Consider the following 25,126-nt stretch of genomic DNA (forward strand, 5'->3'; position numbering starts at 1 on the left):
GCCAAAACCAATACAGAATTGTAAAGTAAAAATTAAAAATAAATTAAAAAAAAAAAAGCTAGAAGGTAATGATTAAGATAAGAAAATTGATCCGGAATGCCCTGGGGCAAGGATAAGGAAGATGATCAAGATAAAGACTGACCCAAAGGCCAGGATCTTCTGGCCCCACCGCTGGCCAGGCACCCAACAGCATAAGCACCTATGTGAGTGAAACAGCCAGGGGGAGAGAGGACCAGCGCACTGTGCTTCCACAGCCTGCGGGTGAAGTCTTAACAGCCAAGCTCAGAATGGGAGGATGCGGACAGGCAACGGTGGACAGGAGTCAAGTGACAGTCTGGATGGAAACTGGGGTTTGGGAACAGACTCTGTGTGAGGTGGTCCCATCTCTCTTACCTGAAGGTATTATTGGGTGGAGATTAGTTCTGACTGGGGACTGCTTCCCCTACCTAAAACATGAGGCATGGAAATCCACCCTCAGGCCGGTTTTAACTGGGCGCTGGCTGGGAACCCCTAAAACTGCCTGAGCCCAAACGGGTGTTTAAAAAGAGAACACCCCGTGGACAAGAAGAGCTCACCACTGTAATTCAAGCTGGGGCGCTGGAACCAATGTACTCACTGAACGATTGAAGCTTGGCACTGGGGGAAAGGCAGATGGTTTCTGGGGACTTTTTAAAATCACTTTGGTTGTGTATGACGCTTTGCAACACCATAGACTGTAGACCACCAGGCTCCTCTGTCCATGGGATCTCCAAGGCAAGAATATTGGAGTGGGTTGCCATTCCCTTCTCCACGGGATCTTCCCAACCCAGGGACTGAACCTGCATCTCCTGCCTGGCAGGTGGATTCTTCACCACTAAGCCACCAGGGAAGCCCCATCTGTAAGATTACAAAAGACAGCTGGATCTGAGTGGGGTCCTGCATGAGAGCAGGTATATCTTGAGTTAGCAGAGGGCAGCAGCTCTCCCATTGCTGAAAGGTGGGAAGGCACTGACTCAGACATGACCTTGAGAGTATCCGCCACCCGCACTCTGCACCAGGAGCACCTCCCAGCAGTGACCACTGGGATTTCAAACCAGAAATTTCCCAGATGCTGCTCACCATTTGAGAGGAAATCAGTAGCCTGGGTGGTAACTGAGATTCCCTCAATGACTGAAGGACATAAAATAATCATGAAACTTGAGATATCCACAACATCTTGGGTGGTGTTGGAGAAGCACTCTAATAGGAAGGCAGTACCCAGAGGGGTTTCATAATAAAACAGAAATGTTTCACCCAGGGGGCGTGCTGCTGGGGAGGTGCCTGCCGTATCATGAACCAGGCAGCCTCTGTTCATTGAGGACCAACTCTGGAGCCAGCTGAGAAGCTGCTAGAACCCTCTGCCTTATAGATGTGCCCTATGAAGCTCTAACCAAGCGACCAAGAGCTGCTGGCCTTACAGATGCAGTTCCAAGGCAAATGGACACTCTCCCATTTGGAAAGTGGCCACATTAAAACCAGTGGATGGCAAGACTGACTGAAGGAGGCAAGAACAATCAGCTCAGTGGCTGAACTGCAGGCTGTTTTCCCAGCAGTGACTTAAGAACTGAGCAATTGGAAAAGCCCCTGTGGTTGGGTCTTTACCAACTTACCAGCTACAGCCAATGGCCTGGCTGTGTGGTCAGGTGGGTGGGCAATGGAAACTGGACTGGAAAAGGGATGCCCACATGGGACATGGCCCTATGAGATCACTCTGGGAATTAAAGAGGCTCATTAAAGTAGGACGTGTCAACACCCATCTCAAGAAGGTGACGGGAACCACCAAGTGACCGTCTGGTACACTCTCTTGGGGTGGCCTCCTGGGGCCATGCAATGAGTGGGTGTCAGGGGCTGCAGAGATACAGAGACAGGTTGCATCTAGACATCTTCCTCTTGCACCTGAGAGGCTCAAAATGCAGGCACAAGAACCATTCTGTCAACAAGAGCGACTACAGGGCTATGGGGAAAATGCCCCCGAACAGAGCTGGCAAGGGGATTACACTGGAACAATGCCAGCAGCCCCGGTGGCTATAAATGGGTCCTACCAAGAAGAGACCCTTTACTCTGGACTGAGCTCTGCCTACCAGGTAGTAGAGGCAAATGCTCAAAACACTATTAAAGGACTGGAATGGAAAAGGCTGTTTTGTTGTTGTTTTGTCTTTTTTGTGCAGACAAGTCAGGGACCAATTGCCTGGGGAAGATAAAGGCGTTTTAAGACGGTGTCTCAAAGACTTCTCTCATATCCCTTTCTTGGGAAGCTGCTAGAAAATGTGTCTCACCCACATGAGGGTATAATCCAAGGAGGAAGACATGGGACACAAAATATAGGTGATTCAGAAAGGACAAAGGTGAAGGGACTTCTGAGGATGACAGTGAAATGAAGATCTAGGACGACAGGTGTGCAGCAGCTTAGCATGACCAGTCCCGGCTGGAGCCGGGAGACAGGGTGACCTGGAGCGGCCTGACGGGCTCAGAGGTGCCCAGAAGCGACACTGCAATACAGCGGAATTCCAGCTCGTGCTAATGACAGATGGGGAGAAAAGTAAGCCCAGGAAAGCAGAGAGCTGTGGAAGAAAGGAGAACGGCTCAGCTATGAATAACACTTTCGAGTCCTGGGAATGTGAAGACTGAACATGGAGACGTGAAGACTGAACATGGAGACGTGGTGACATCACAGCACTGACAGGATAAGCAGGGGGAAGGCTAATCAGGCTAATCAGAGAGAGTGCTAACTCTACCTGCTGTTACAAAAAGTCCACGGAGGAGGTCTACAATGAAAATTCAAAACCAACAGCATAAGCATATTAATTTAAAAACATGAGATTAAAAGTCAGAAAAACACACCTGAAGGAGTTAAAAAGGAGTGGTTTTTAAGAGTAAGGATGGATGAAGCTGTGTGCTGGTTTTTACTAAAAGTCATACACATTTGATGGTTTAAAGTGTTAAATTGTGTTTGAACTATATGACTACTTGAAACAGATACAAAATACACACAAATGTATATATTATACATAAACATGCTATATATATCACATATCTCATATATGTTATATAAAATGTATTACAACAATCAAAACTGAATTAAAAACAAAAAGAAGACTACTCCCACAAGAAAATCAGTTACTTATATTTGTGTTTTCTGCTTATTTATATCTTACTTATAACATTCAAGATATTTAAAACTGCAGGATTTGAACTCCAAAAATAATTTCAAAAGTTAAGTCTCCCAAGGTCATGCATATGTTTTAATATGTTTGCTCTTGAAAAAAAAAAAAAACAAAACCCGCTTTAGTACTTTATGGTAGGAAGTCAGTTGCCGCATTAAAAAATTAATGCGTTAGGAAAACATTAAACCATTAGGTCACAATGGATGACAAGCTGAGCCAGCCAGCAAAGAAGCAGCTGCTTGAAAGGGCCCATGTGATGCCAGAAGGCAGGATCACACAACTCAGAGGCGGAATAATCACCTCATTATGCTCCCCGCCAGTTACACTCTTACTAGACAGTCATGCTCACATCTGGACCTCATAGCCTGAGGAAGATGCCGAGAACCTGGCTGGATTCCAATGGGAGTCAAAGGCAACTAAAACCCTCAGCACTAAGACCGGTGGTTACACCCAAGGAAGCCGGGATTCCCCAGGCTAGAGACAGAAAGGCAGAGACGCAAATGCACCCGTCTGCACCCTACAGTTTTCCCAACAAAAAGCTAGAGAGCAGGAACTCATGTGCCCAAAATGTAAGGAGAAGAAGCCGGGTTATGCACGACAGACTCAGGGCGTTCCGGGCGCCCACGGTGCAGATCGACAGCCTGGGGAGAACGCAGAGGCCTCTCTGCTGATCTCGGAGAGGCAGGAAGAATCTACCCCAGCTTTTTTCTATATGGTGGCCACGTGAATGCCAGGAAATGAACTGAGACTTCTTGAATTCAAGATACAGAAATGACACTAGGAAAGCAAAAGCAGTATCACCTGTGTTTTTAAAAACGTACCAAGTAAAACCTGGATGTTGCCATGCTACAACAAAACTCACTGAAAAACTGGGCTGAAGGACCACTTCGTCTGCTGCAGTTCATCTTCCACAACTTTACAGAAGTCATCTAAAAGCTCAGAAGTTTGCTTAAAATGAAAGTCATCCGACGGCTGTTCCAAGGGGAGCCTGAAGTGTTTAATAACTTTCACCTGCTTTATGTACTTCCGCTCAGAAATTAAGAAACAAATCATTCAAAATTCAGTATGTGGCACAGCCCTACCTCCTCTTAGGTTAGAATTAACCGCTCGATTTCCCACAAACAGAAGAAGCTGAACTTGTTGCCACTTTACCTTCGGTGCTGAGAAGAACATGGGGTCCACTCCCATAACTAAGACTCTTAATCTTCTTTCCACATAAGGCTTCCAGCTTTTTGGGTACAAGTGTACTCTGGTTATCTCCAGTTCCTAAACAGTTACTGTAGTTCAGTCCAAACACAAAGACCTGGGAGACAAACAGTTCTGTCTGAGTCACTTGGCCTACAGCTACACAAAGGGTCCCTTCTCCACCCTGAACATAGACGCGCTTCAGCTCAGCTTGACCGCTCAGCAGATAGGTAGAGACTGATACGGCTGTTAAAATTCAACCTCTGCTGCCTACTTAAGTTTTATAGTATTTGGCTGTACCGTGAAACTCAATGGTTGGTTGGCATCACTGACTCAATAGAGAGGGATGTGAGCAAACTCCGGGAGATGGTGAAGGACAGGGAAGCCTGGCGTGTGGCAGTCCAGGGGGTCGGATATGACTAAGCTACTGAGCAACAAGCAATGAAATTCGAAGGGCAGCAGGGCTGACGGGTATTAAATCAAGAAACTGAAGGAAAAGACAAATTACATCAAAGACACACTATCTTTCTGGATTTCAGGTTCTCCTCCTGCCCTCCTTTTCTTTCAGTCTGCACACAGCAGACTCAACCTCCCGGAAAGCCCTAGAAGGAAGCTCTGGTGTTTGGGAGAGGCCCACCTCGTCGCTGTCAGTGACATAGAGCGCTTCGTTGGCTGAGGTGCCGAAGACACAAGCTTTCCGGATGGACGCGATCTCCTGAGGCGACAGCAGAGTGAAGATGGGCCACTTTCCCACGTCCACCATGACTCTGGCTTCAAGTAATTCCTACAAAGGAGCCGACATCTCTGCTGTAACAGACAAAGAGGGTTCCAGAAGAGATTAAACAGCCACTCGCTGAACCCGAAAAAGACCATGCTGATAAAGGTTAAACCACCTACTTTCGGTTAAATGGATGGCTCACATTCCCCAGCACCGTGTCGAATCCTTCCTCCACCTTCGAAGCTGTGCCTTTTCCTGTAACGAGGAAGAACCACTGGCTAGAACTGGCTGTCTGTCGTGCCTGCTTACAAGTCAGGGCTCATCAGTCACGAACATGTTTTGTGTGCAATCTGACAGTCTCATCAGGTATTTCTGCCTCCAGGGTAATTAGATAAAGGTTACAATATTCATTTGTCTAAGAGAGTTAATTCTCATCTAAACTAGGAGAGTGTGAGTGAGTGTGAGGGTGTGTGTGTTATAAAAATCAGAATCATTTATCTCTACCTTCCCACTCTCCACTAATGCTCCCAGGATACCCTAAAAGACCCCTGGGTCCCTTGTAGAAAAATTACTGCCCCAATGAGCCACCGTTTACTGATAGAAATGGAACATCCCTCAACAGCCTGGAATGGGAAAAATATTAAGAAGCAATAGCCTAAGATCTACTGGATGAAACCATAAAAGAAAGTACCATATCCAATGCGTAATTTATATGACTACCTTTTCTACATCTATACAGACCACATTGCATTTCACATTGAGAAATGTTAGACGCACAAGGATAAGCCAATTCACCCTCATCATGGTGTCAGAGTTGATAACTACAGCCTTCAGGCAAGTAGCAATCAGCTTAAAGAGCATCCTATACAAGGCAGAGATACGTACCAATTTCCGTAAAACTCTACATTTGATCTGTTCAAGAAGTTTCACACAAAGAATCTTGGTCATAGCTCCAATTCTCTGAGAGTTCAAAAGTATTTCTAGAAATTCCAGGGGGCTGCACAAAGCACAAAAATCTACCAAGCCTTGTGAGTTTCCATTCTAGGTCTCACCTCTGGAAACTGAAATAGAATCAAAGAGTTGATAGACACATCCAGGGTTTCCTAACCAGGCACAGAACTCTTAATGGTCCTTCCAACTCACTCTCTTCTCAGATCTCTAAAAACAGACACACAAGTCAAGGTCTTTTTTGGCCCCAGCACCTCTGCCAGCAACTATAGGAGAGCCCTGGGTCTTGGGCTTATTTAGCCAGGGCCTCAGTTTCCACCACCCAGGGAGGTTTTTCTCATCAGCACCTGCTTGGATGAGAAGGGTAAGATGCTTGCAATGCCCCAAGGATCACAGCGCATATTCAGTAAGCATTAACCACCACCAGCACAGGCTGGTTCTTATCACTACACAGTTGGACCCCTGGACTAACATTTGTTCTGAAAAGTGTGCATGAGGGTATATGTACATGCGCACACACGTGTATGTGTGTGTGTTGGTGGGAGCACACAAAGGACTTCAGGGAGGGGAAAAACTAACACTTACACATGTTAACATTTTTCTGTTCCAGATGTTACAAAAGGATACAGGAAAGTCAGTCTCCCTACAACCCCTCCCTAACCCTCTCTTCAAAGGCAACCGCTACCATAGTCGATTCTAATTCCTTCCAGAGACAGTGCAGACTTAACATGGCAGGTGTGGGGGTGTGGGGGTGAAAGCTTCCCTCTTCCCCTTAATAGTACATCTTTGGAATCATTAACACATGTACGTCGTCTCTCTTCAGTGCTTCCACAAGCACATTTATTATATGAATTTAACAATTCCAATGCCTCCCACCAGAAATAGATAAGTCACTACCAGTCTGTTGCTAACATGAACAACACTGAAACTACTGCTTGCATATGTACACGTCTTTTTAATATATGTTTCTAAGATAAATTCCTAAAAGTGGAACAGCAGGGTCAAAATCTAATAGCTCTTTTAACAGCTATTTTAAATTGTTCTCTGCTAAAGCAGTACCTATATATTCATATAAAGAATCACCGACGTACGGCACCACCCTTCACCTGCACCCTTGCTCACGGTGTATTTTCACGTGTCTCAGCTTTGCTTAAACTTGAATTTCTCTTAGGATGAGTGATGTTGGGATAATTTTTTTTTTACATAATCACAATCATAGCAACAGCTAACACTTCTTGAGTATTGTGTGCCAAATACTGTCCTAAATTATTTTACATTTATTAGTTCATTTAATCCTCACTTGACAGACAAGGAAATGGAGACAAAAGGATTTTAAGAGCTTGCTCAAACTAGTAAGCGTGTGCACCCTTCACTTCTTGGTCTCATATGATTAAGAGACCGGTGTCATCCCACTACATAAAGTCAGTATTTTTTCTAATGGACTGTCATTCTTTTCTTGGTTCCTGATTTAGAAGTGTTCTTTGCATGCTAAGAAGACAGTCTTAAAGGCTTTTAGAAGTAACAGAAAAGATGCCCCCCCAAACGGTCTGCCTTGTGCCTCTTACAAAACAAGGGGAGAAAAACACAATAAATGAAACAGTAGGGATATCTACAAGGAGGGACATAAACTCCAAGAAAATCCAGACACCATTCTTCTAGAATATGAACTAAATCAAAACCTGTATCAAACTGTGTCAAAATTTAATACTTTATGGTAATATACAATTACATTTTAAATGGGGGGGGGGAATAATTATATCAGCCAAAAACACAATTCACCACCTTTAAAATTATAACACAAAAGGATATTACCATTCAAAGTCATATAATTTCCTGACAGCAGTGCAATTATTCTGCAGTCATTAATCAGTTTACAGGCAGCTCTGCCCTAAGGGTTTGGTAATCTGCTAAAAAAAGAAAAAAAAAATCAAGCTAACGTGCATAATGATAGCTCATTATACAAACTGAGTTTATGCATGCTAAATTTCTTGAAGCTTTATGAGATACTGCTCCAAATGCTGGTAACTTGAGAGTCAATAAAAAAGTCAAAGCATATATCTTCCATGCCCACACTCCTCAGAAAAGCAGAAAGCATTACCAATAACCCTGGCCTGGTGGAAAGGACTGGAGCCCTGAGGCCTGGGTTTTAGTCCCAGGTTTGCTTTTAATCAATCCATGGGATGTGATAACCGTCCTAAGCCTGGGTTTTCCAAAAAGCTTCTCTGCAAAAATCTACCGTTCAAGATGCAAAGAATAAGCTCCAGGGATTTCTGAACACAAAGGCAGCGACACTAGCCAAGCAAGGGATTTACTCCTGGTAATGAAACCAGCAAGAGCAGGAAGTCAGAAACGAAAAGGATCAAGGACCTGCTCTGCGCTAGGTAGCTTCAGAGCAATTTACTCCAAGCAAGCAATTTACTCCTGGTAATGAAACCAGCCAGAGCAGGAAGTCAGAAACTAAAAGGATCAAGGACCTGCTCTGTGCTAGGTAGCTTCACAGACATTATTTCATTTAATCTCCACAATAGCCTCACAAGGAAGAGATCATAATCCACGCTTACCAGGTAATGAAAGAGGTTCAAAGGTGAAATGACTTTCCCAGGTCACGGGGCAGTCAGGGGCAGTCAGGATTCAACACCCACTCCTGAGACTCTTCTTACAGAGAACATCAGTCCTTCAAGGGCTGAACTGCTCCCAACACGGCTTCCTTCTGTCTTTACCTTGTCTCAGACATGTACACCAGCATCTTTTCAAAATGCCTCAAATATAAAAGAAATTTACCTCCAAAAAAAAAAAATCCATTCCCCAATTCCCCAAAATGCCTCTGTCTGGATTTACCTGGTTAAACCTTGGGAATGTCATTGGTACCTTCATTCTCCCAAAAACCACTGAGAAGGCAGGCCCTGAAGACTACATGTGTCCTTCATCCTCAGAGAGGTCACAAGAGCATGTGGCACAAAGTATACCCTTGGGTTGTGGACTAAGGCACGGAGTGGGTCTTCATCAGACGAGACTCAACCTGGCCAACAGATAACATGAACAGGGGATCTTCAGAACAGAAACAGGGTTCTCTAAGAGCTCTGTGGAGCCATCAAAACCCAGGACTTGTCCTGTGCTGCCCATGACACAGATCAGTCCTGACCTTGGGCTTGTGGTGTACCTTTACTGAGGCAGCGCAATGCAAATGTAAATACCACCAGAATTTTCTGATTAGCTCAGAAGGACCGCCGTCATCATTAGTTAGATCGCTGTGATGAGACATTTAATTACTCTTCTTCCTGGGGGCAGTGGTATCTTTGCTGGTTATTAAGAAAATCATACTAAGAAGCGTAATTCTATCAACGTCAAAGACTTAACATTCCACCCTCTATCACAAAATTATAAAAGTGCTAATCCAAAAAGCCAAAGCAGGCAGAATCACTAAAAATTAACCACTTAACCTTTTATGAAATCCATATCAGACATACCAGGTGGCGCTAGTGGTGAAGAACCTGCCTGCCAATGCAGGAGACTAAGAGACATGGGTTCGATCCCTGGGTCAGAAGATCCCCTGGAGGAGGGCAGGGCAAACCACTCCAGTCTTCTTGCCTGGAGAATCCCATGGGCAGAGGAGCCTGATGGGCTACAATCCATAGGATTGCAAAGAGTCAGACACAACTGAAGCGACTTAGCACCCAGGCACTTATCAGACTGAAGAACCCTGTGACTGTCAATGACTGGGAAATACAAGGATCCATCACAGGAAGAGTGGAATTAGTTAGGACAATGCTGATGTCCTATGACATCTACTAACTGTGCCTAAATGTGAAGCACAGGTATTAACAGTTTTTATCTAACTGTATGGATTTCACTGTAGAGGAACATAAACATAGTTTAACTATGTTTCCTTTAAATCATCACTCCGGAGTTTTCAAAAACAAATTAAATGCTTCAAATAGCAACTTGTGAAGTTATTCTACCAATGACTGTACTGAAGATGTGTAACTAATAGGGAAGAATCTTCACACCTATTAGGTTCACTAGGTCCACTCAACCTAAGCCAGGCTGGATAGGAATGTACCTTGCTAAGTATTCAGTGGTGATTAGCCAGGGTGTCCTTTTTGCCTTTTTATACTGTCTATGGGATTCTCCAAGCAAGAATATTGGAGTGGGTTGCCATTACCTCCTCCTTGTTTATGACAAACCTAAACAGCATATTAAAAAGCAGAAATACCACTTTGCTGACAAAAGTCCATCTAGTCAAAGCTATCATTTTTTCCAGTAATCATGTACAGATGTGACAGTTGGACCATACAAAGGCTGAGCACTGAAGCATTGATGCTTTCCAACTGTGGTGCTGGAGAAGACTCGAGTCCCTTGGACTGCAAGGAGAGCAAACCAGTCAATCCTAAAGGAAATCAACCCTGAATATTCATTGGCAGGACCGATGCTGAAGTGCCAACACTTTGGCCACCTGATGCGCGAAGAACCCACTCATTGGAAAAGACCCTGATGCTGGGAAAGACTGAAGACAAATGGAGAAGGGGGTGACAGGATGAGATGGTTAGACAGCATCACTGACTCAATGGACATGAATCTGAGCAAACTCTGGGACAGTGGAGGAGCCTGGCGTGCTGCAGTCCGTGAGGTCTCAAAAGAGCCGGACGCAACTTAGCAACTGAACGACAACCATGACAAGCAGGTATCTTAAGGCTGATAGCCCAGTGCTTTTCAGTCTGACGTCAGTGTGCACTCAGGGAAGATGCTAACAAAAGCTAAACTATGCGCTTATTTCCAAGAGAAAAACCAAAACAAACCAGGAAACCCACAAAAACCAAAAGCACTCTGGAAGACTTAGGTATATAATAAAACAATATGTACCATGTGAATACAATTTTAAATATAATGTATACAGAAAAAGAATATAATTTTTAAGTATCATATATAATGTACTTCTCTGGAAAGACAGAGGTGATTTTTTTTGTTTTTTGCTTAACTATATTCCAAATCTCTGTAATACATATTTTGTGATAAAAAATAAACAAGCATTTTAAATGAAAATAATAGTTATCTTAACTATATTTATCCTCCTAATCTGTTACAAGTTTTAAGAGGTATTTGTACCTTCAATTCACTACCTAGGGGGACAGAATGCTTCTGGCAAATCTGTAAAATGAATTTTTAATATAAACTTAAGTGTAGAAGGTGTGAATGTGAAATGGTACAGCCAACGTGAGTTTGAGCAGGAGTTGGTGGTGGGCAGGGAGGCCTGGCTGCAGTCCATGGGGTCGCAGAGTCAGACACAAATGGGCGACTGAACTGAACAGCCAACACGGAAAACATTATGGAAGTTCCTAAAAAAAATCAAACACAGAATTACCATGTGATTTAGCAGCAACCCCACTGCTAGTGTATACCCCTAAGATTTGAAAGCAGGGTCGCAGGCAGCTGTACACTCATGTTCAAAGCAACATTATTCACAACAACCAAAAGATGGAAAATTCAAATGTCTATCAACAGATGAATGGATAGACAAAATATGTACCCACTGGAATGAATAAACATGGATGCGATGGAATGTTATGCAATTGAAATGAAATACTAACACACGATAAGGATGAACCCTTAAGACATTATGCTAAGTAAAATAGGCTAGACACAAAAGAATAAATATTGTATGTGTCCACGTACATGAGATACCTAGAGTACTCAAATTCACAGAGACAGAGAGTAGAAAGAGGTTGCCAGGGCCTGGGGGAGGTGAGAATGGGGTGTTAGTAAATAGGGTACAGAATTTCACTAGAGATGACGAGAAAATTCTGGACATTGAGAGTGGTAACACTGGCATGACCATGTGAATGACTTAATGTCATTAAACTGTATACTCAGAAATGGTTTTAAAATGGTAAATTTAACATTATGCATATTTTAACCACAATTTTTAAAAATCAAAGAAAGGTCCCATGGGCTTCTATCAAGCATGTATTAATAACCTCAAGCATGTATTTTTAAAAGTTAAATGTAGAAGAGTTTCAGAACTGAAAAATAATTTAGGAAAAGTATAGTCATAATTCTGTCTCAGGAAAGCAAACTCAGATTAGGGAAATTCTGAATGGAACATTTCTACTCATAAAAGAAATACAACCTTCTTAGAACTTTCCAGTACATACAGCATTTCAAACTAGACCAAACTAATTGCTATGATGAACAGGTCCTTCCAGGACTTGATTGATAATCATAAAGAATGAGTTGTAATTAGCATGCCCGTTATGCTAAACGGTTACTCGAGAAGTTCAACAAGACAGTGATTTTTTTGGCAGCATTGTTTTTAGCCATTATTTTATTTAGGAAATACTTTCTCATAAATAGCACTGATACATGCAGAATGATATCATTCACTGTACATTAATAGGTGAATCAATGGTTTTGTTTTCTTGGCTATATGGATATAAAATAAACATGAAAAAAACAAAAAAGACAAATGGAAGCAGAGATTAGAAAAGAGTTTAACCCTCTCAAGGGCTTCCTCTATGGTTCAGCTGGTAAAGAATCCGCCTTCAATGCGGAAGACCTGGGTTCCATCCCTGGATTGGGAAGATCCCCTGGAGAAGGGAAAGGCTGCCCACTCCAGTATTCTGGCCTGAAGAATTCCAAGGACTTTACAGTCCCTGGGGTCACAAAGAATCGAACACGACCAAGCGACTTTCACTTTCACACTCTCAAAGGATACTATGCCAACCCACTCAGATCTCTGTATTCTCTCTGCCACTAGAAAATACATCCTTAAAAAAAAAGAATGTACATCCCGTGTTGCCAGGGCCTGACTCTGTATGTATGTACTAGTACCACAGATCTGTATCACATTCCCTGGGCTGGCTTTTCCTGGCAACTGGCACTGCCCCTCAGAGTTGGTGGCACGGGAAGAAAAGGTTGTTTCACTGTACTCTCTGAAAGCAAATTCAATCAAGAGGACAGACACAGACCTTCCAATTACAGAAACCTGCATTAGCCCTGGAGACTGAGGGATGCGCAGCAGCCCATCTTCTGATTCCCCTAAGAGCACGTCTGTTTTCCTTTCCCCTAAGAACCAAGTGTTAAGGGAGGGTGCAGGGAAGGCATTGTTTTACTGATCTAGCAAAAATATATTTGAAAATGTTTAGTTTTTTTAAAAAAAAAAAAAACAGGAAATGGAGGAAAATAATCCAGGAAAACTTTCATACTGAAAGTTTCTGATCAAATAATGGTCTTAATACTAAACGATACCAGAAATTTGGGGTTGCCTTGTAAGCCAGCCCTTGGCGTCCACAGAGACCTCAACCCCCGAACTCTACTCAGATGTATTTGGCACAAAAAAGACTGATGTCACTGATGGGACTTCACCCCCGCAACCCGTCTTCTGCTCACCCGAAAGCTTGCTAAGGAGAAGAGATTATAAGAGTGAGACACCCAGCAGAACTGGGTAGCTCCCAGACTCTGACTCCCCTGGCTAGTGTCATCTTCCGGGCGTGAAGTGAGATTGCATCACTCTTTATCTCGGAAGCTGACATCCTCACAGGAACAGGCAGGACTCTGAGCATTGGAACAATCCATCTAAATTGGCCTATGTGTTCTGCACCATACCAGCCATAGCCAGGTTTAGATGACATCCAGAAACAGTCATGGCAAATATGAAAAATGATTTTTTTATTGAAAAATCTTTAGAGCACTTATATATAAACTGAAGATCCCTAGTCAAGGTTTCTCTATTTTCATAAACTGGATGGGTGATGATTTTAATTATCAGTTTAGTTGCTAGGCCACCTTAAAATAGGGATTTATTTATAGTTAATGAGATATTGATAAAGTCTGTAATGTCTTACAAGAAAGCACTACCATTTGATAATGTCAACAAAATGATAATATATATTCATTCTTCTGACCCCACATACCAATAATGCTGGGGAAAAGCATAAAGCGATACAATTATGACCTGTCTCTGAGAAACTTCAGGACTAACGGAAAGTCAACCCTAGTAAGTGGAAAACGAAAATGCAAATCCAAGTGGAATAACTAAGCAATGAGACAAACGTGCCAACACACAGGCCAGGTGATACCTGTAAATGGAAAAAAATTATGTGCACAACAGTTACAACTATATAAAAATTACATCTCCCAGAAACCGGTTATATGAAGTTCCAGAAGTCAAATTCTCTCCAGCGTATGACAATATGAAAGCATTTCCTCGGTGGAGCTCATCCAGGTTTCCTGCAGGAACAAGTGTTTTTTTATAGCCTCCTATTGTCACCAGTGTAAGTTCCCATTTGAACACAAAAGATTTAGAGCGTGGCTATCTTTCCCCATTTTGGAGTACATTATATTTCAATTCTAGGAAGACTGTCAAACAGGAATTCTAGGGCTCAGGGTAAACTTTTCTGAAGCACAATTTTATAACTTGTTGTGTCTTGTATCTACGCTACAACACAAGCAATTCAAAACACCTCTGAAGTTACAGAAGAGCCGCATGTTACTCTTACTATTTTCTTCCACACTTATTCTGATGAGCTTTTTGAGACCCAGCAGATGCTACAACACTGATCTCGACACCAAATGTATTTCCCAGGTCCAGACAAGCCTCCAGAGAATGAGCTCAAAAATGTTTTAAATACAAAAACACTTTTGTTATGTAATTATTTTATACTGTTAGGTTAATCATGTTTCCATCATGGCTTGCAATTGTCATTATCTTTTATTTTTTTGTCCGGCTATTGATGAAAACTGGTAAATATCTTTTACTTCTGTGAAAAAAAGTTACTTAAAATCATTTAATACACATAAGAAACATTAATAATTACCTTTCCCAGGTGCCTTGATCCTGGGAAAGAAAGGGCACTGGCTAAAAAATTCAAGTCAAATTAATAAGAAATTAAAAACAATTATAAAATAATAAATTGGTATTCTTTTTTACTACTTCACCCTTTAAAAAAGTACACTTTAAAACTGTTTCATCTATTCTGATATAAACCTTGCAAAGTAGCAAAGTTTCAGAGACTGGCTGAGACACTGATGCTGAAACAGCTGGAACAGCTGCTGTTCACCTCTTTTCTGCAGTATTACTGTATGGCAAGAATGAAAATTGGAGACAGAAATGGCAACCTACTCCAGTATCCTTGGCTGGGAAAACCCATGGACAGAGGAGCCTGGTGGCTTACAGTCCATGGGGTCTCCAAAGTCAGACACAACTAAGCGACTCTCACTCACTCAAGAATGAAAGAGTAAGAAAGAATGCCCCGAATACTTGATAAATTCCACAAAGACTATGGGACCCTAAGAATGAAGTGTTCTCCAAAGGAGTTTCTGCCATCCCTCATCAAGACGCCTCTGTGCAAGGGACAAGGTAATCCTCCTACCTTCATTGAAAGGCCACATGACTGCTCTCTTACAATTTCCTAACACATACTGCGATTCCCTTTGGCCTCATCAGCTTCATTCAAGTCCATTACTCATTGAAGAAGACAACTGTTCCTTCTCACCCAACAGGTTACCTGATTTGAAGTTCAATGTGCAATAATGGCCTCAGAAAGTGATTCTTAAGCTTCATCCTCCAAGAGGCTGCATTCATGTCATTGCACAGAAGCTCGAGGCAATCAATTCTAGGACACCTGAGAATCTGACAGCCCATTCACTGTAAGTGAAGAAATCATTTTACAGAAGCCACATGCTCAGGTTAGCAAAGCAAACCACCCAAGTGGACACAGCACTAGCAACAAAAGAGGATAACTTCAGGGTTGTGAAGTTATGCTGCTTTTACAACATACTTTTATTTTCAAAAGGAAACAGAAAAGAAATCTCCATGACTACAAGTAATTTTTTTCTACGCTTCTATTCTTTGTTGCATCAAGCATGCAGATTTAGCAAAATAGGCCACATAAAAATAGACAAGTGAATAGTTAAAGAAATGGATGGGCCCAAGTTCAAATCTATTTCTGGTGTCATGAACCTCTCCTCCTGGGACATCTCTAAAATGATTTCACCTACTACTCTCCACTGCATGAAGAGTATCCCTGTGCCCTGTGATGGCCTAAAGCCAAACTACAATTCCAGCGGTGGATGGACAGAAGCACACTCTATTCACTCTGTAAGTGTTTACTGGATGTCCTCTAGGTAAACAAGACACAGAGCCAATCTCACCCCCAGCAGAACTTCATGGAATCGCGATGGCGGGGGGGCAGTTTCGAGGCACAGAAATAGATGCTAACCACAGCGTGGCCACACTTGCTGCAAAAAGCTTGTTGCTATTCAGTCGACCCCATGGACTGCAGCACGCCAGGCTTCCCTGTCCTTCACCATCTCCCAGAGCTCGCTTGAACTAATATCCATCGAGTTGGTGATGCCATCCAACCATCTCATCCTCTGTCATCCCCTTCTCCTCCTGCCCTAAATCTTCCCAGGCATCAGTGTCTTTTCCAATGAGTCGGCTCTTCGCATAGCGTGGCCGAAAAGCTTAGTTTATCCAAAAAGCAACAAGTAACCACCAAAGGAACTTAAGCACGGAAGTGGCATGATCAGATGTGTGTCTGTGAAGGAAACTTCGAGAGAATGCAGAGACTAGATGGGGATGACGAAGGAGACACACCCAGGGCCTAAGGTGGCTGTGGTAACCAGGGAAGAAAGAATGGACGTCTATGCCAGGTAAACAGAAGTGGAGAAAACAACCCAGAGACAAATTCAAAAGCATTCTGTAACTGACTGAATGGGAGGAGGAGGCGACACAAGGAAAAGGGAGAGCCAAGGCTCACACTCAGACACTCGGCTCAGGCAGTGAGGGATCCTTAACAACCACTCATGATGGGAGAGAACACAGCAAGTTTCAGGGGGGAGATGAGGAATTCTCCTCTGGGCATTTTAGCTACCTGTGGGATATCAAAGTGGGTATGTAGAATAGACAGATTTATAAATCTGAAGATCAAGAAAGAGAGCTGTATAGATATGTACACAAATGTATAACCAAATCACTGTGCTGTACACCTGAAGCTAATACCGCAAATCAACTCTACTTCAAAAAATAACAGTAATAATTTTAAAAAGCAAGAGATCTGTATTGGAGACTTGGAAATCTGGCATGAGATCACTCAGGAAAAAGCGTGTGGAGTAAGAAGAGAAGAGGGTCTTAGACAAAAAGGAACTCCAACAGCAAAGGGACAAGCAGGGCTTCATGACAGAGGCGGGAGGAAGAGGCAGAGCAGGAAGAAAACCAAGAGCAGAGTGTCACAGGAGCCTAGGGACACAAAAGAGGCAGTGTCTGGGTCAAATGCTGCTGAGAGGCCAAACAAAGTGAGGACTGAGAAAGGTCTGTTGGGTTTACCAAAAATTATTGGCAACTGTAAGAAGCCTCAGGGAGGCCATGGGTGAATCAGGCCAGGTTGCAACGGTTTGAGAGCATGTAAAAGGTGAAGGACAGATCTGATGAAAATAAATTTAAAAGGTTGGAGGTAATTTCCTTCTTTATTGTTCTCTCTTGGCTACTGAGAGTCTGCATTTTTCAGTTCCACCAGCAACGTAGGGGGTTCCAGTTTCTCCATCTTATTGTCTGTCTTTGTCATTATAATCACCCTAGTGGGTGTGAGGTAGTATCTCATTGTGGGTTTGATTTGCATCTGAGAGCATTCTCTTTCATAAATTCTCCCTGTGAACGAAGAGGGAAGGCCTTCCCTTGAGAGTAAGAGGGGAGGTAGCAACAAAAGATGGAGCAAACCAATAAAAAATAAGGGCAGGACCTCCCTGGAAGTCCAGTGCTTAAGACCTCACCTTCCAATGCAGGGGGTGCAGGTTTGATCCCTGGCTGGGACCTAAGATCCCACATGCCTCATGGCCAAAAAACCAAAACATAAAACAGAATCAATACTGTAAGAAATTCAATAAAGACTTAAAAAAAAAAAAAGGTCTACATCAAAAAAATAAAAAATAAAAAAGAGGTGGGAGGGAGACTGAAGTAGCCACCAGGAAGGATGGGAAAGAACACTGACCAGGGAAACCTAAAAAGATGTTATACGGAGTCCAGCAGAGGTGGAGACTATCAGTCTATAAAAGCACTCACCTGATCTCCAATGAGATTTTCTTCTCCAGAAAAGAGGGTTTTTAGGATTTTTTTTTTTAACTGAACCAGAATTAGAATGAAAAGCTGCTCAGATGATTTTTTTCATTTAAAGACAATAAAGGGACTTCCCTGGTGGTCCAGTGGCTAAGACTTCCCAATCCCAGGGCAGAGGGCTGGGGTTCCATCCCTGGTCAGGGGACTATTAACAGATTCCACGTACCACACGACTAAGATCCTATATGCCAAGACTAAGAACTTGCATGGCCAAATAAATAAATAATTATTTTAAAAGGCAATAAGAACTGCCCCTGAAAAATCCATCAGTGGATTTCTGAAGTCCTATATCATATTCATTAGAAATGACAGCTTGCATACAATTCACTCTCCGTGACCCTTGAAAGCAAAGCACTTCCCAGACTTGTGTTCACTGCAGCAGATCTTACATCTGCACTTAGGACTATAATCATAAGGACGCTACATTCATCAAGTGGCAAACTTCAAGGAACACCACACATCCAACATCTCAACAATGGGCAATTCCTCTAAAACATGTCAGACACTGCTATCACCAAGTGTTAACCTAAGACTGATCATATATACAAATAATAACCAATTACACAAAAGAAACTGTCTTTTGACTTAATCATCATCTAGGAGAGTACAAGATATAGCCAGCCAGGTACTATGCTGTGCCTAGTGGCTCAGCTGTGTCCAACTCTTTTTGACCCCATGGACTGTAGCCCACCGGGCTCCTCTCTCCATGGGAATTCTCCAGGCAAGAATACTGGAGTGGGTAGCCTATCCCTTCTCCAGGGGATCTTCCCAACCCAGAAATTCAATCAGGTCTCTTGCACTGCAGGCAGATTCTTCACCAGCTGAGCAACCAGGGAAGCCCAGACATAGCCATAGTCTTCATTAAACTGTACTTAATTCAACTAGTGCATCCCTATGTAACATGAAATAAAGATGTAATTAATTGAGAGACTTATCTTTAAAGCATGCCCCTGAGTATGCTGACCACAGTCTTGTGCTCATGGATCCCATCTTGGGACAGCTTTACACGCGAACCGGATTCATACCCAGGGTTTCACTGCACAAGGTGCTACGCTGTTCCAGTTTGGGATGGCTGAGTAATGTGCCATCCCAAAACTCGGTGGCTTAAAACAACAGCAATTTGTTATTTCACTCAATGCTGTTTTAAGTGGGCTCAGCTGGGATCGCAGGCACTGGGTGCTTAAGCAGGGCTGAAACAGGCCAGCCTTGTTCACATAAACCTTCTCAGGTGGTCTTTCTCCACCTAGTCTAGCTCAAGCCTCTATACCAGCTGTTGGCCCCCAAGAGAGTAAATGCTCAAGCTGCCAGGCTCTTAAGGACTATGTCCAGAACTGACTCACAGCACTTCTACCACATTTACTGGTCAAAGTGAGTGACGTGGAAAGCCTAAGTTCAGAGGGAGCAGAAACAGACTCCATCTCTTGAGGGGAGAAGGGGCGATAGTGGAGGCATGGGATAAATTGCTGGCAGTCATCTCTGGAACACTCTTCCACAGCTGTAGACAGTATTACTGAATATTTTCAAGATACCACTTGAATTCAGGATTGAAGTATTAGAGAGGGTACAGACTTTATCTATTTCCAAAACTCAAACTTTTTCTTAAGCATCAAAAAGAATATTGGGGCAAAAATATTCTTTTTTCCCCCTTGGGATGCTAAGCTCACAAAAGCCATGGAATCTTCTCTTCTGGGACTGTGGGATGGAGACACACCATCAGACTTCAGGAATGGTCTGAGTATAATCTTCCCTAGATGGGATTCATCATTTTCTGAAGTCATTTCACAACTTAAAATAGATTACGTATGCATGGTTACAATCTCATTTTTTAAAAACATATCTATACTAAATATATATATGAAGAGAGGTCTCCCCAGCTATTTTAACTCTTTCTATCCAAACTCAAGAATCAAATAGATTTGGCTAAGTACTTCAATACTCAAACTTCTACTGGCTCTTCTAGGCTCAGGAATGAACTAAATTTGAGTATCACAGTACCTTTTACAATATGAGATCTCACTATCTGAACAGAGCAATCCAGTGTACCTGTTTTTAAAAAGAACTTATAAGGAGATATATGTATACATAGAGCTGATTCACTTTGCTGTATGGTAGAAACTGACACCACATTGTAAAGCAAAAAAAGTTGTTTTTTTTTTAAAAAAAGGACTTACACCCAAAATATTAACTTGTCCTCTTTAGATGATATAAATTACAGGTGATGTACATTCTTCTTTAATGTCTGCCTGCACTCCACATTCCTTGAGGGTCCAAACCTTGTTTTCCATGCATGTCTTACTGTTCAATGCAGTACACACAGAAGGAACAGCATAATAATGATAATAAAGGTCTTTCACGTCCCTTCTGTTTCATTTTCCCCACTCTGACTTTCAGATAAAGGAAGACACTGTCTTGGACTTCCCAGCTTGAACTGCTGAGTATTAAGATGAAGCCAAGCTTTTGTTGGACAGAGAACACAGAGCGAACTCTTTAAACAATTTTAAAGAATTTTTTTTTTAAGCCGCAAACTTGATAGCACTGATCTTTACAGCTACCTGCTTTCTGAAGTTCTCAGAACTTGATCGTTTGGATCACATAAAAATCACTGCAGAAGAAATCTCTTTAAAGATGAATACCCTTCCTCCTCAACAAAAACGCCGGGAGGGTAGGAAAAAAGAACTAGTTTAGGAGTATTAATAAATGGACTGGTATTTGCACAATGGATTAATAGATATCCATACCACAGATTAACTGCCAATATTAACAGACTCTAAATATACCTATTCAACCCTGAAGGCAGTCCAAAGAGGTGAAATTCACCAGTGCTCACTACAAATAGATACTTGCTAAAATTTAAAGCACACCACACACTGTCGTCAGGTTCGAATCATTTTCCCCATTCCTTTCAGCATTATATACCTCGATATTCTCATGTTCTAGCCCACAACACACACCAGCTTCAGAAACTCAATTTTTGCCTCCAAGAGCTATATAATCCTCCCTCCAAAAAGAATAAGCCAAAACCAAATAAGACTATGAATCTGGGTTTTCTTAAGTGTTATGAAACTGCTTTATAAAAGTGTAATCCTCAGATGCAGAGTTCTGCAGCAGATGATTTCGGAGTGTCTCACGTGCAAATAAACATAAAAAGTCACTTACAAGAGCAGAATAGAGCGTGCCTAGACGGTCATCTTAAATAGAGCAGGCAGCTTAACCGACGCAGGACTAGAGAAATGTCTTTTCACTCGGTTCAGCGCACTCCTGGACCAAAGTCCCTATTAAATAAAACCCCTTTGGTGGACTCCGTGTTGCGGAGGAAAGGGAGACGGTGCGAAGTATGGCGACCTACTGAGGCTTAGGAGCAGATGCGAAGATCTCGGCAAGGGCCGAGGGAGGACGGGGAGAGTCGGAGGGGAGGTCTCCTCTCGCGCAGACCAGCGCCCAGAGCCGTGCCAGACTTCAGCTCCGAGCAAAACGTCGTCTCCGCAGCTCCCGACAGAGAGGGAGCCGGGAAAACTTTCCAGAGCTTCTCCCCCACCCCGTCCCTCCTCCTCCTCGGATGAAACGCTAGCAGAGGCGCTAACGCCGCGGAGCCGGCCGCCCCATCACCCGCCTGGCCGCAGCGCCGGATGGACCGCGGGCCTGGGGACCCAGGCCGGGGGGAGCGCAGGAGGAACGCCGCGCGCCGGCCGGGCCCGGGGGAAGGCGGAGCGGGGGGAAGGCGGAGCGAGGGGAAGGGGCCTCCGCGCGCTCGGGCCCGCGCCCAGCCTCCCCGTCCCGCCGGGGTACCTCGGAGGCCAGCCGCGGCCGCGCGCCGCCCCGCCAGGCCCAGCCGCCGGGACCTCTGAGGCGTCGGGGCCCGAGAACCTCCGGCGAGTGGCGGGCGAAGGGGCGGAGCTGGCGGGGGCGCCGGGGGCCGGGCCGCCGGGTCACGCGGCCCGGGCCGCCTCACGTGACGCCGCCGCCCGCCGGCCTGGGAGCCCGGAGGCTCTCGGCCCGGGCCAGCGGGCGCGGGGATTCCCGAGAAGCCGAGGGGAGCCCCCAGGCTCTGCGGAGAGTCCCGGTCGCGCTCGGTGACTGCTGGCACTCGCAGCGGCTTTGTCCTGCCTTTCTGCTCCCGCCGCCCTCGCTCTGGATGATTGCCCGTGGGGAGGGGGCCGTCCAGCCATCCGAAAGGGACCTAGGATGGACATATTGGGCTGGAAACCCTTCTCCCGGCCCCAAAGCGCGCCTGCCCACGGGGGCATTACTTAGGGGGTGCTGCCAGGGGCAAAAGGCCAGAGATGTCTATCCCCCGCACCTCCAAGCCCCAGGCATCCGTCTCTCATTTAATCTACCGGTGGACAAGCGCCTAAGGCCCAGGAATAGAGAAAGTGACCCCTGCACCAAGATCAGAAGGAAGCAGGGAGGGAGGTACAGGGCCCCGGTAATGGAAGGAAGGCAGTGGTACCTCGGATGCAGGCTGTCAGGATGGGAAGGGACCTAAGACGGCAAATGACCCTTTGTTTATTTTTGTTATAAATGAAAAACCAAAAAAAAAAAAAAAAACCTTTGAGGCCGAGAGTGGGTATGCGACCTGCTGCTCCATCCAGCCTGTCATCCGTTGTGACCACGTCTGTGGTTTGTGTGCGCGCGTGCGTGCTCAGTAGTTCAGACTGTCCGAATCTTTGTGACCCCGTGGACTGTAGCCCCCACCCCACCCCCGCCAAGTCCATGGGATTTTCCAGGCAAGAATACTGGAGTGGGTTGCCATTTCCTGCTCCAGGGAATCTTCCCCACCCAGGTATCCGAAATTCGAATCTCTGACACTGGCAGGCGGATTCTTTACCAGTGAGCCACCTGGGAAAGCATGGAGACTTCAGTCACCTTTATAAAGTACTGTGCAGCTCTGGGGAAACTCTCTGGCTCCACAATATAAAGTCCCAACTGCTTGGCACAACATAACTTTACAAACAATTTTGTTCAAACTTCCTTTTCCCGTTTAAATAGGAAAACATACCATTTTTGAAGCATCACCAAACAGCTCAGCTAATCTACTAAAAGATGCCTACTTTTCCTCATCTTCCAGGGCTAACTCAACATGACTCCATGCTCTGGCTACAGAGAATTCCTGCTTCCCTTGACTGCTCAATTTTCTTTGGATTACTTACTTTTTCCCTCAAGTTGCTTTACTCCTCTTTGTTTGTTCATTCTTTGGCCTCAGTCTGAGATGCCCTGAATGCCCTCTCCTCCCATAAAGAAAACCACAGCCCAACAGTAGTTAAAGAAGTAAAAACAGATTTTGATCACAAGCTATCGCCGCAAGAGAATTGAGTCCAGTTCTATAGTGAGGTTTGTTTCCCCCTTTGCAGTAGTTGCTGAATAAACTCTTGTTCTTACTGCCTTAACCACCGTCGAGTTCTTGTTATCTTTAACACCCCATATCAGTACGTATCAGTCTCCTACTCATCTTTCAAAATCCAGGTCAAAACCCACTCTTGTCTTCCTACCCTGCATCCTCCACCTGATGAAACAGCAACTGAAGTTCATGCAGAGGTGTGAGCTGTAGTTTCCAGGACAGTGTACCTATTCTCATACGTAAATCTCACAGTACTCAGAAAGGTTCCATTCATTTCTGGTAAGAAGTAAATTCTCTCTCCCTATCTTCTTTCCTAGATTATAAACTCTTTTAAAACAAGATTTCTGGGCTTATTTTGATGCCCTCAGTATCCCCTGAGCGATGATCAGTGTGGTAGATCCTCAATACCTGAGTGAAGGTTTATACAAAGACCCTCAATCTGCCCTGAATGAAGTGGCTTGACCCCAAGGTAGCAGACACTCAGTGAGTGTTCTAAAAGAGGTCTACTTTTCTCAAAGACACCGAAGTCAGTTTCTCCTGTAAAACGTGTTTGAGAAAAAAATGGGAGTTTGGGGTTTGAGTCATCAATACTTCCTGAGCACTCACTGCTTATCATGGGCCAGATGCTGTGCTTCCAGAATCTTGGAGAATGAAAAGTTTAGTAAGACATGCTTGTGAGTTTCAAGGAAGGTGTAGTTTGGTTATTCCAGTCCAAGATGAAAGTGTGATATGGAATGCTAAATGTACACACGTGAGGCACCAAGAATTAGACATGGGGTTAAGAAAAAGGTTTGACCAAATTCAGGTGGACAAGAAGTAGTTAGATGAAGAAGGGAAGGAAAGCCCTTCCAAAAGAGAGAGCAATGTGTTCAAAGATAGGGACACTGTTATTTATTTAGGAAAAGTGAGTCACCCTGCATAGCTGGACTCGATGACCTTGTTTACACCTGGAACAAAGGATACCTAATTAGGTTAACATTAAGGTACTTGAAAGAATCAGATATTTATTAGGACTATTTATTGGATTGAGTAAGTTTCCATCAGACAAATTACAGTCTTTTCAGCTAAAATCGGCCTGTGCACTGTGCTGGGTGACTTCTTTTTTTCCAGCTCCAAAAGCTCTCTGTAACTGTTTCTAAAAACAGCAAGATTACTTGTTCCAAAGGAGATTATCTTAGGGCCCTCTAAATTTGCCTGCAGGGCAAAAGAAGCCCATTTACTAGTAGTTCTTTAAGGAAGAAACTGGGCGCTTATCTCCAGAGGTGAGGGCAGGGGGGATACCCCATCTGGGTGTTGGGTGTTCGTGCTAATACAGCACTATGCTGATAAGAAGTGTCTGTCAGTAAACTAATGAAATATAGTTAATGTAAGGTTTAAGGTGGGATGGGACATAGGAGAGCCATTCTAAGCACTCTCGGAGGCTGCAGAATTTTGTTTCAAAAGTTAATCTCTCGGTAAATGGGAGCTCCGAACATCATCTTTTGTTTACTCTCTTCCCCTCCCCTGTGCTCCTCTACTCCGAGTGTCATTTGGGTCAGGCGTGGGTCAGGCGTGGGTCAGCCAAACCAGCCCCACTTCCTTCAGCTGGGCTATCTAATACTTGACTGAATGCACCTCTTACACAATTTTCTTGGCCAAGGAAGTCTTCTAAA

General features: G+C 43.9%; 1 protein-coding gene across 7 annotated transcripts in view; it reads right to left on the reverse strand.

Moving 5' to 3' along the window:
- RCBTB1 (RCC1 and BTB domain containing protein 1) overlaps positions 1-22,007 on the reverse strand; it is a 52,419-nt gene extending 30,412 nt beyond the window's left edge. For 2 of the 7 annotated variants that reach the window (XM_040266952.1, XM_040266948.1), the window contains exons 1-4: positions 21,926-22,007; positions 5,265-5,340; positions 5,005-5,151; positions 4,335-4,485 (exon numbers count right to left, since the gene is read on the reverse strand). In XM_040266952.1, the coding sequence (XP_040122886.1) occupies positions 4,335-4,370 (36 nt within the window). In that variant the 5' untranslated portion in view covers positions 4,371-4,485; positions 5,005-5,151; positions 5,265-5,340; positions 21,926-22,007. Of the gene's footprint in view, positions 1-4,334; positions 4,486-5,004; positions 5,175-5,264; positions 5,341-21,295; positions 21,681-21,925 lie in introns of those variants that run through there. The other 5 variants (XM_040266951.1, XM_040266947.1, XM_040266950.1 and 2 more) reach the window with 3 other exon arrangements.
- Positions 22,008-25,126: the final 3,119 nt, after the last annotated feature.

Source organism: Oryx dammah, unplaced genomic scaffold (assembly GCF_014754425.2).
Source record: "Oryx dammah isolate SB20612 unplaced genomic scaffold, SCBI_Odam_1.1 HiC_scaffold_24, whole genome shotgun sequence".
Taxonomy (NCBI): Eukaryota; Metazoa; Chordata; class Mammalia; order Artiodactyla; family Bovidae; genus Oryx; species Oryx dammah.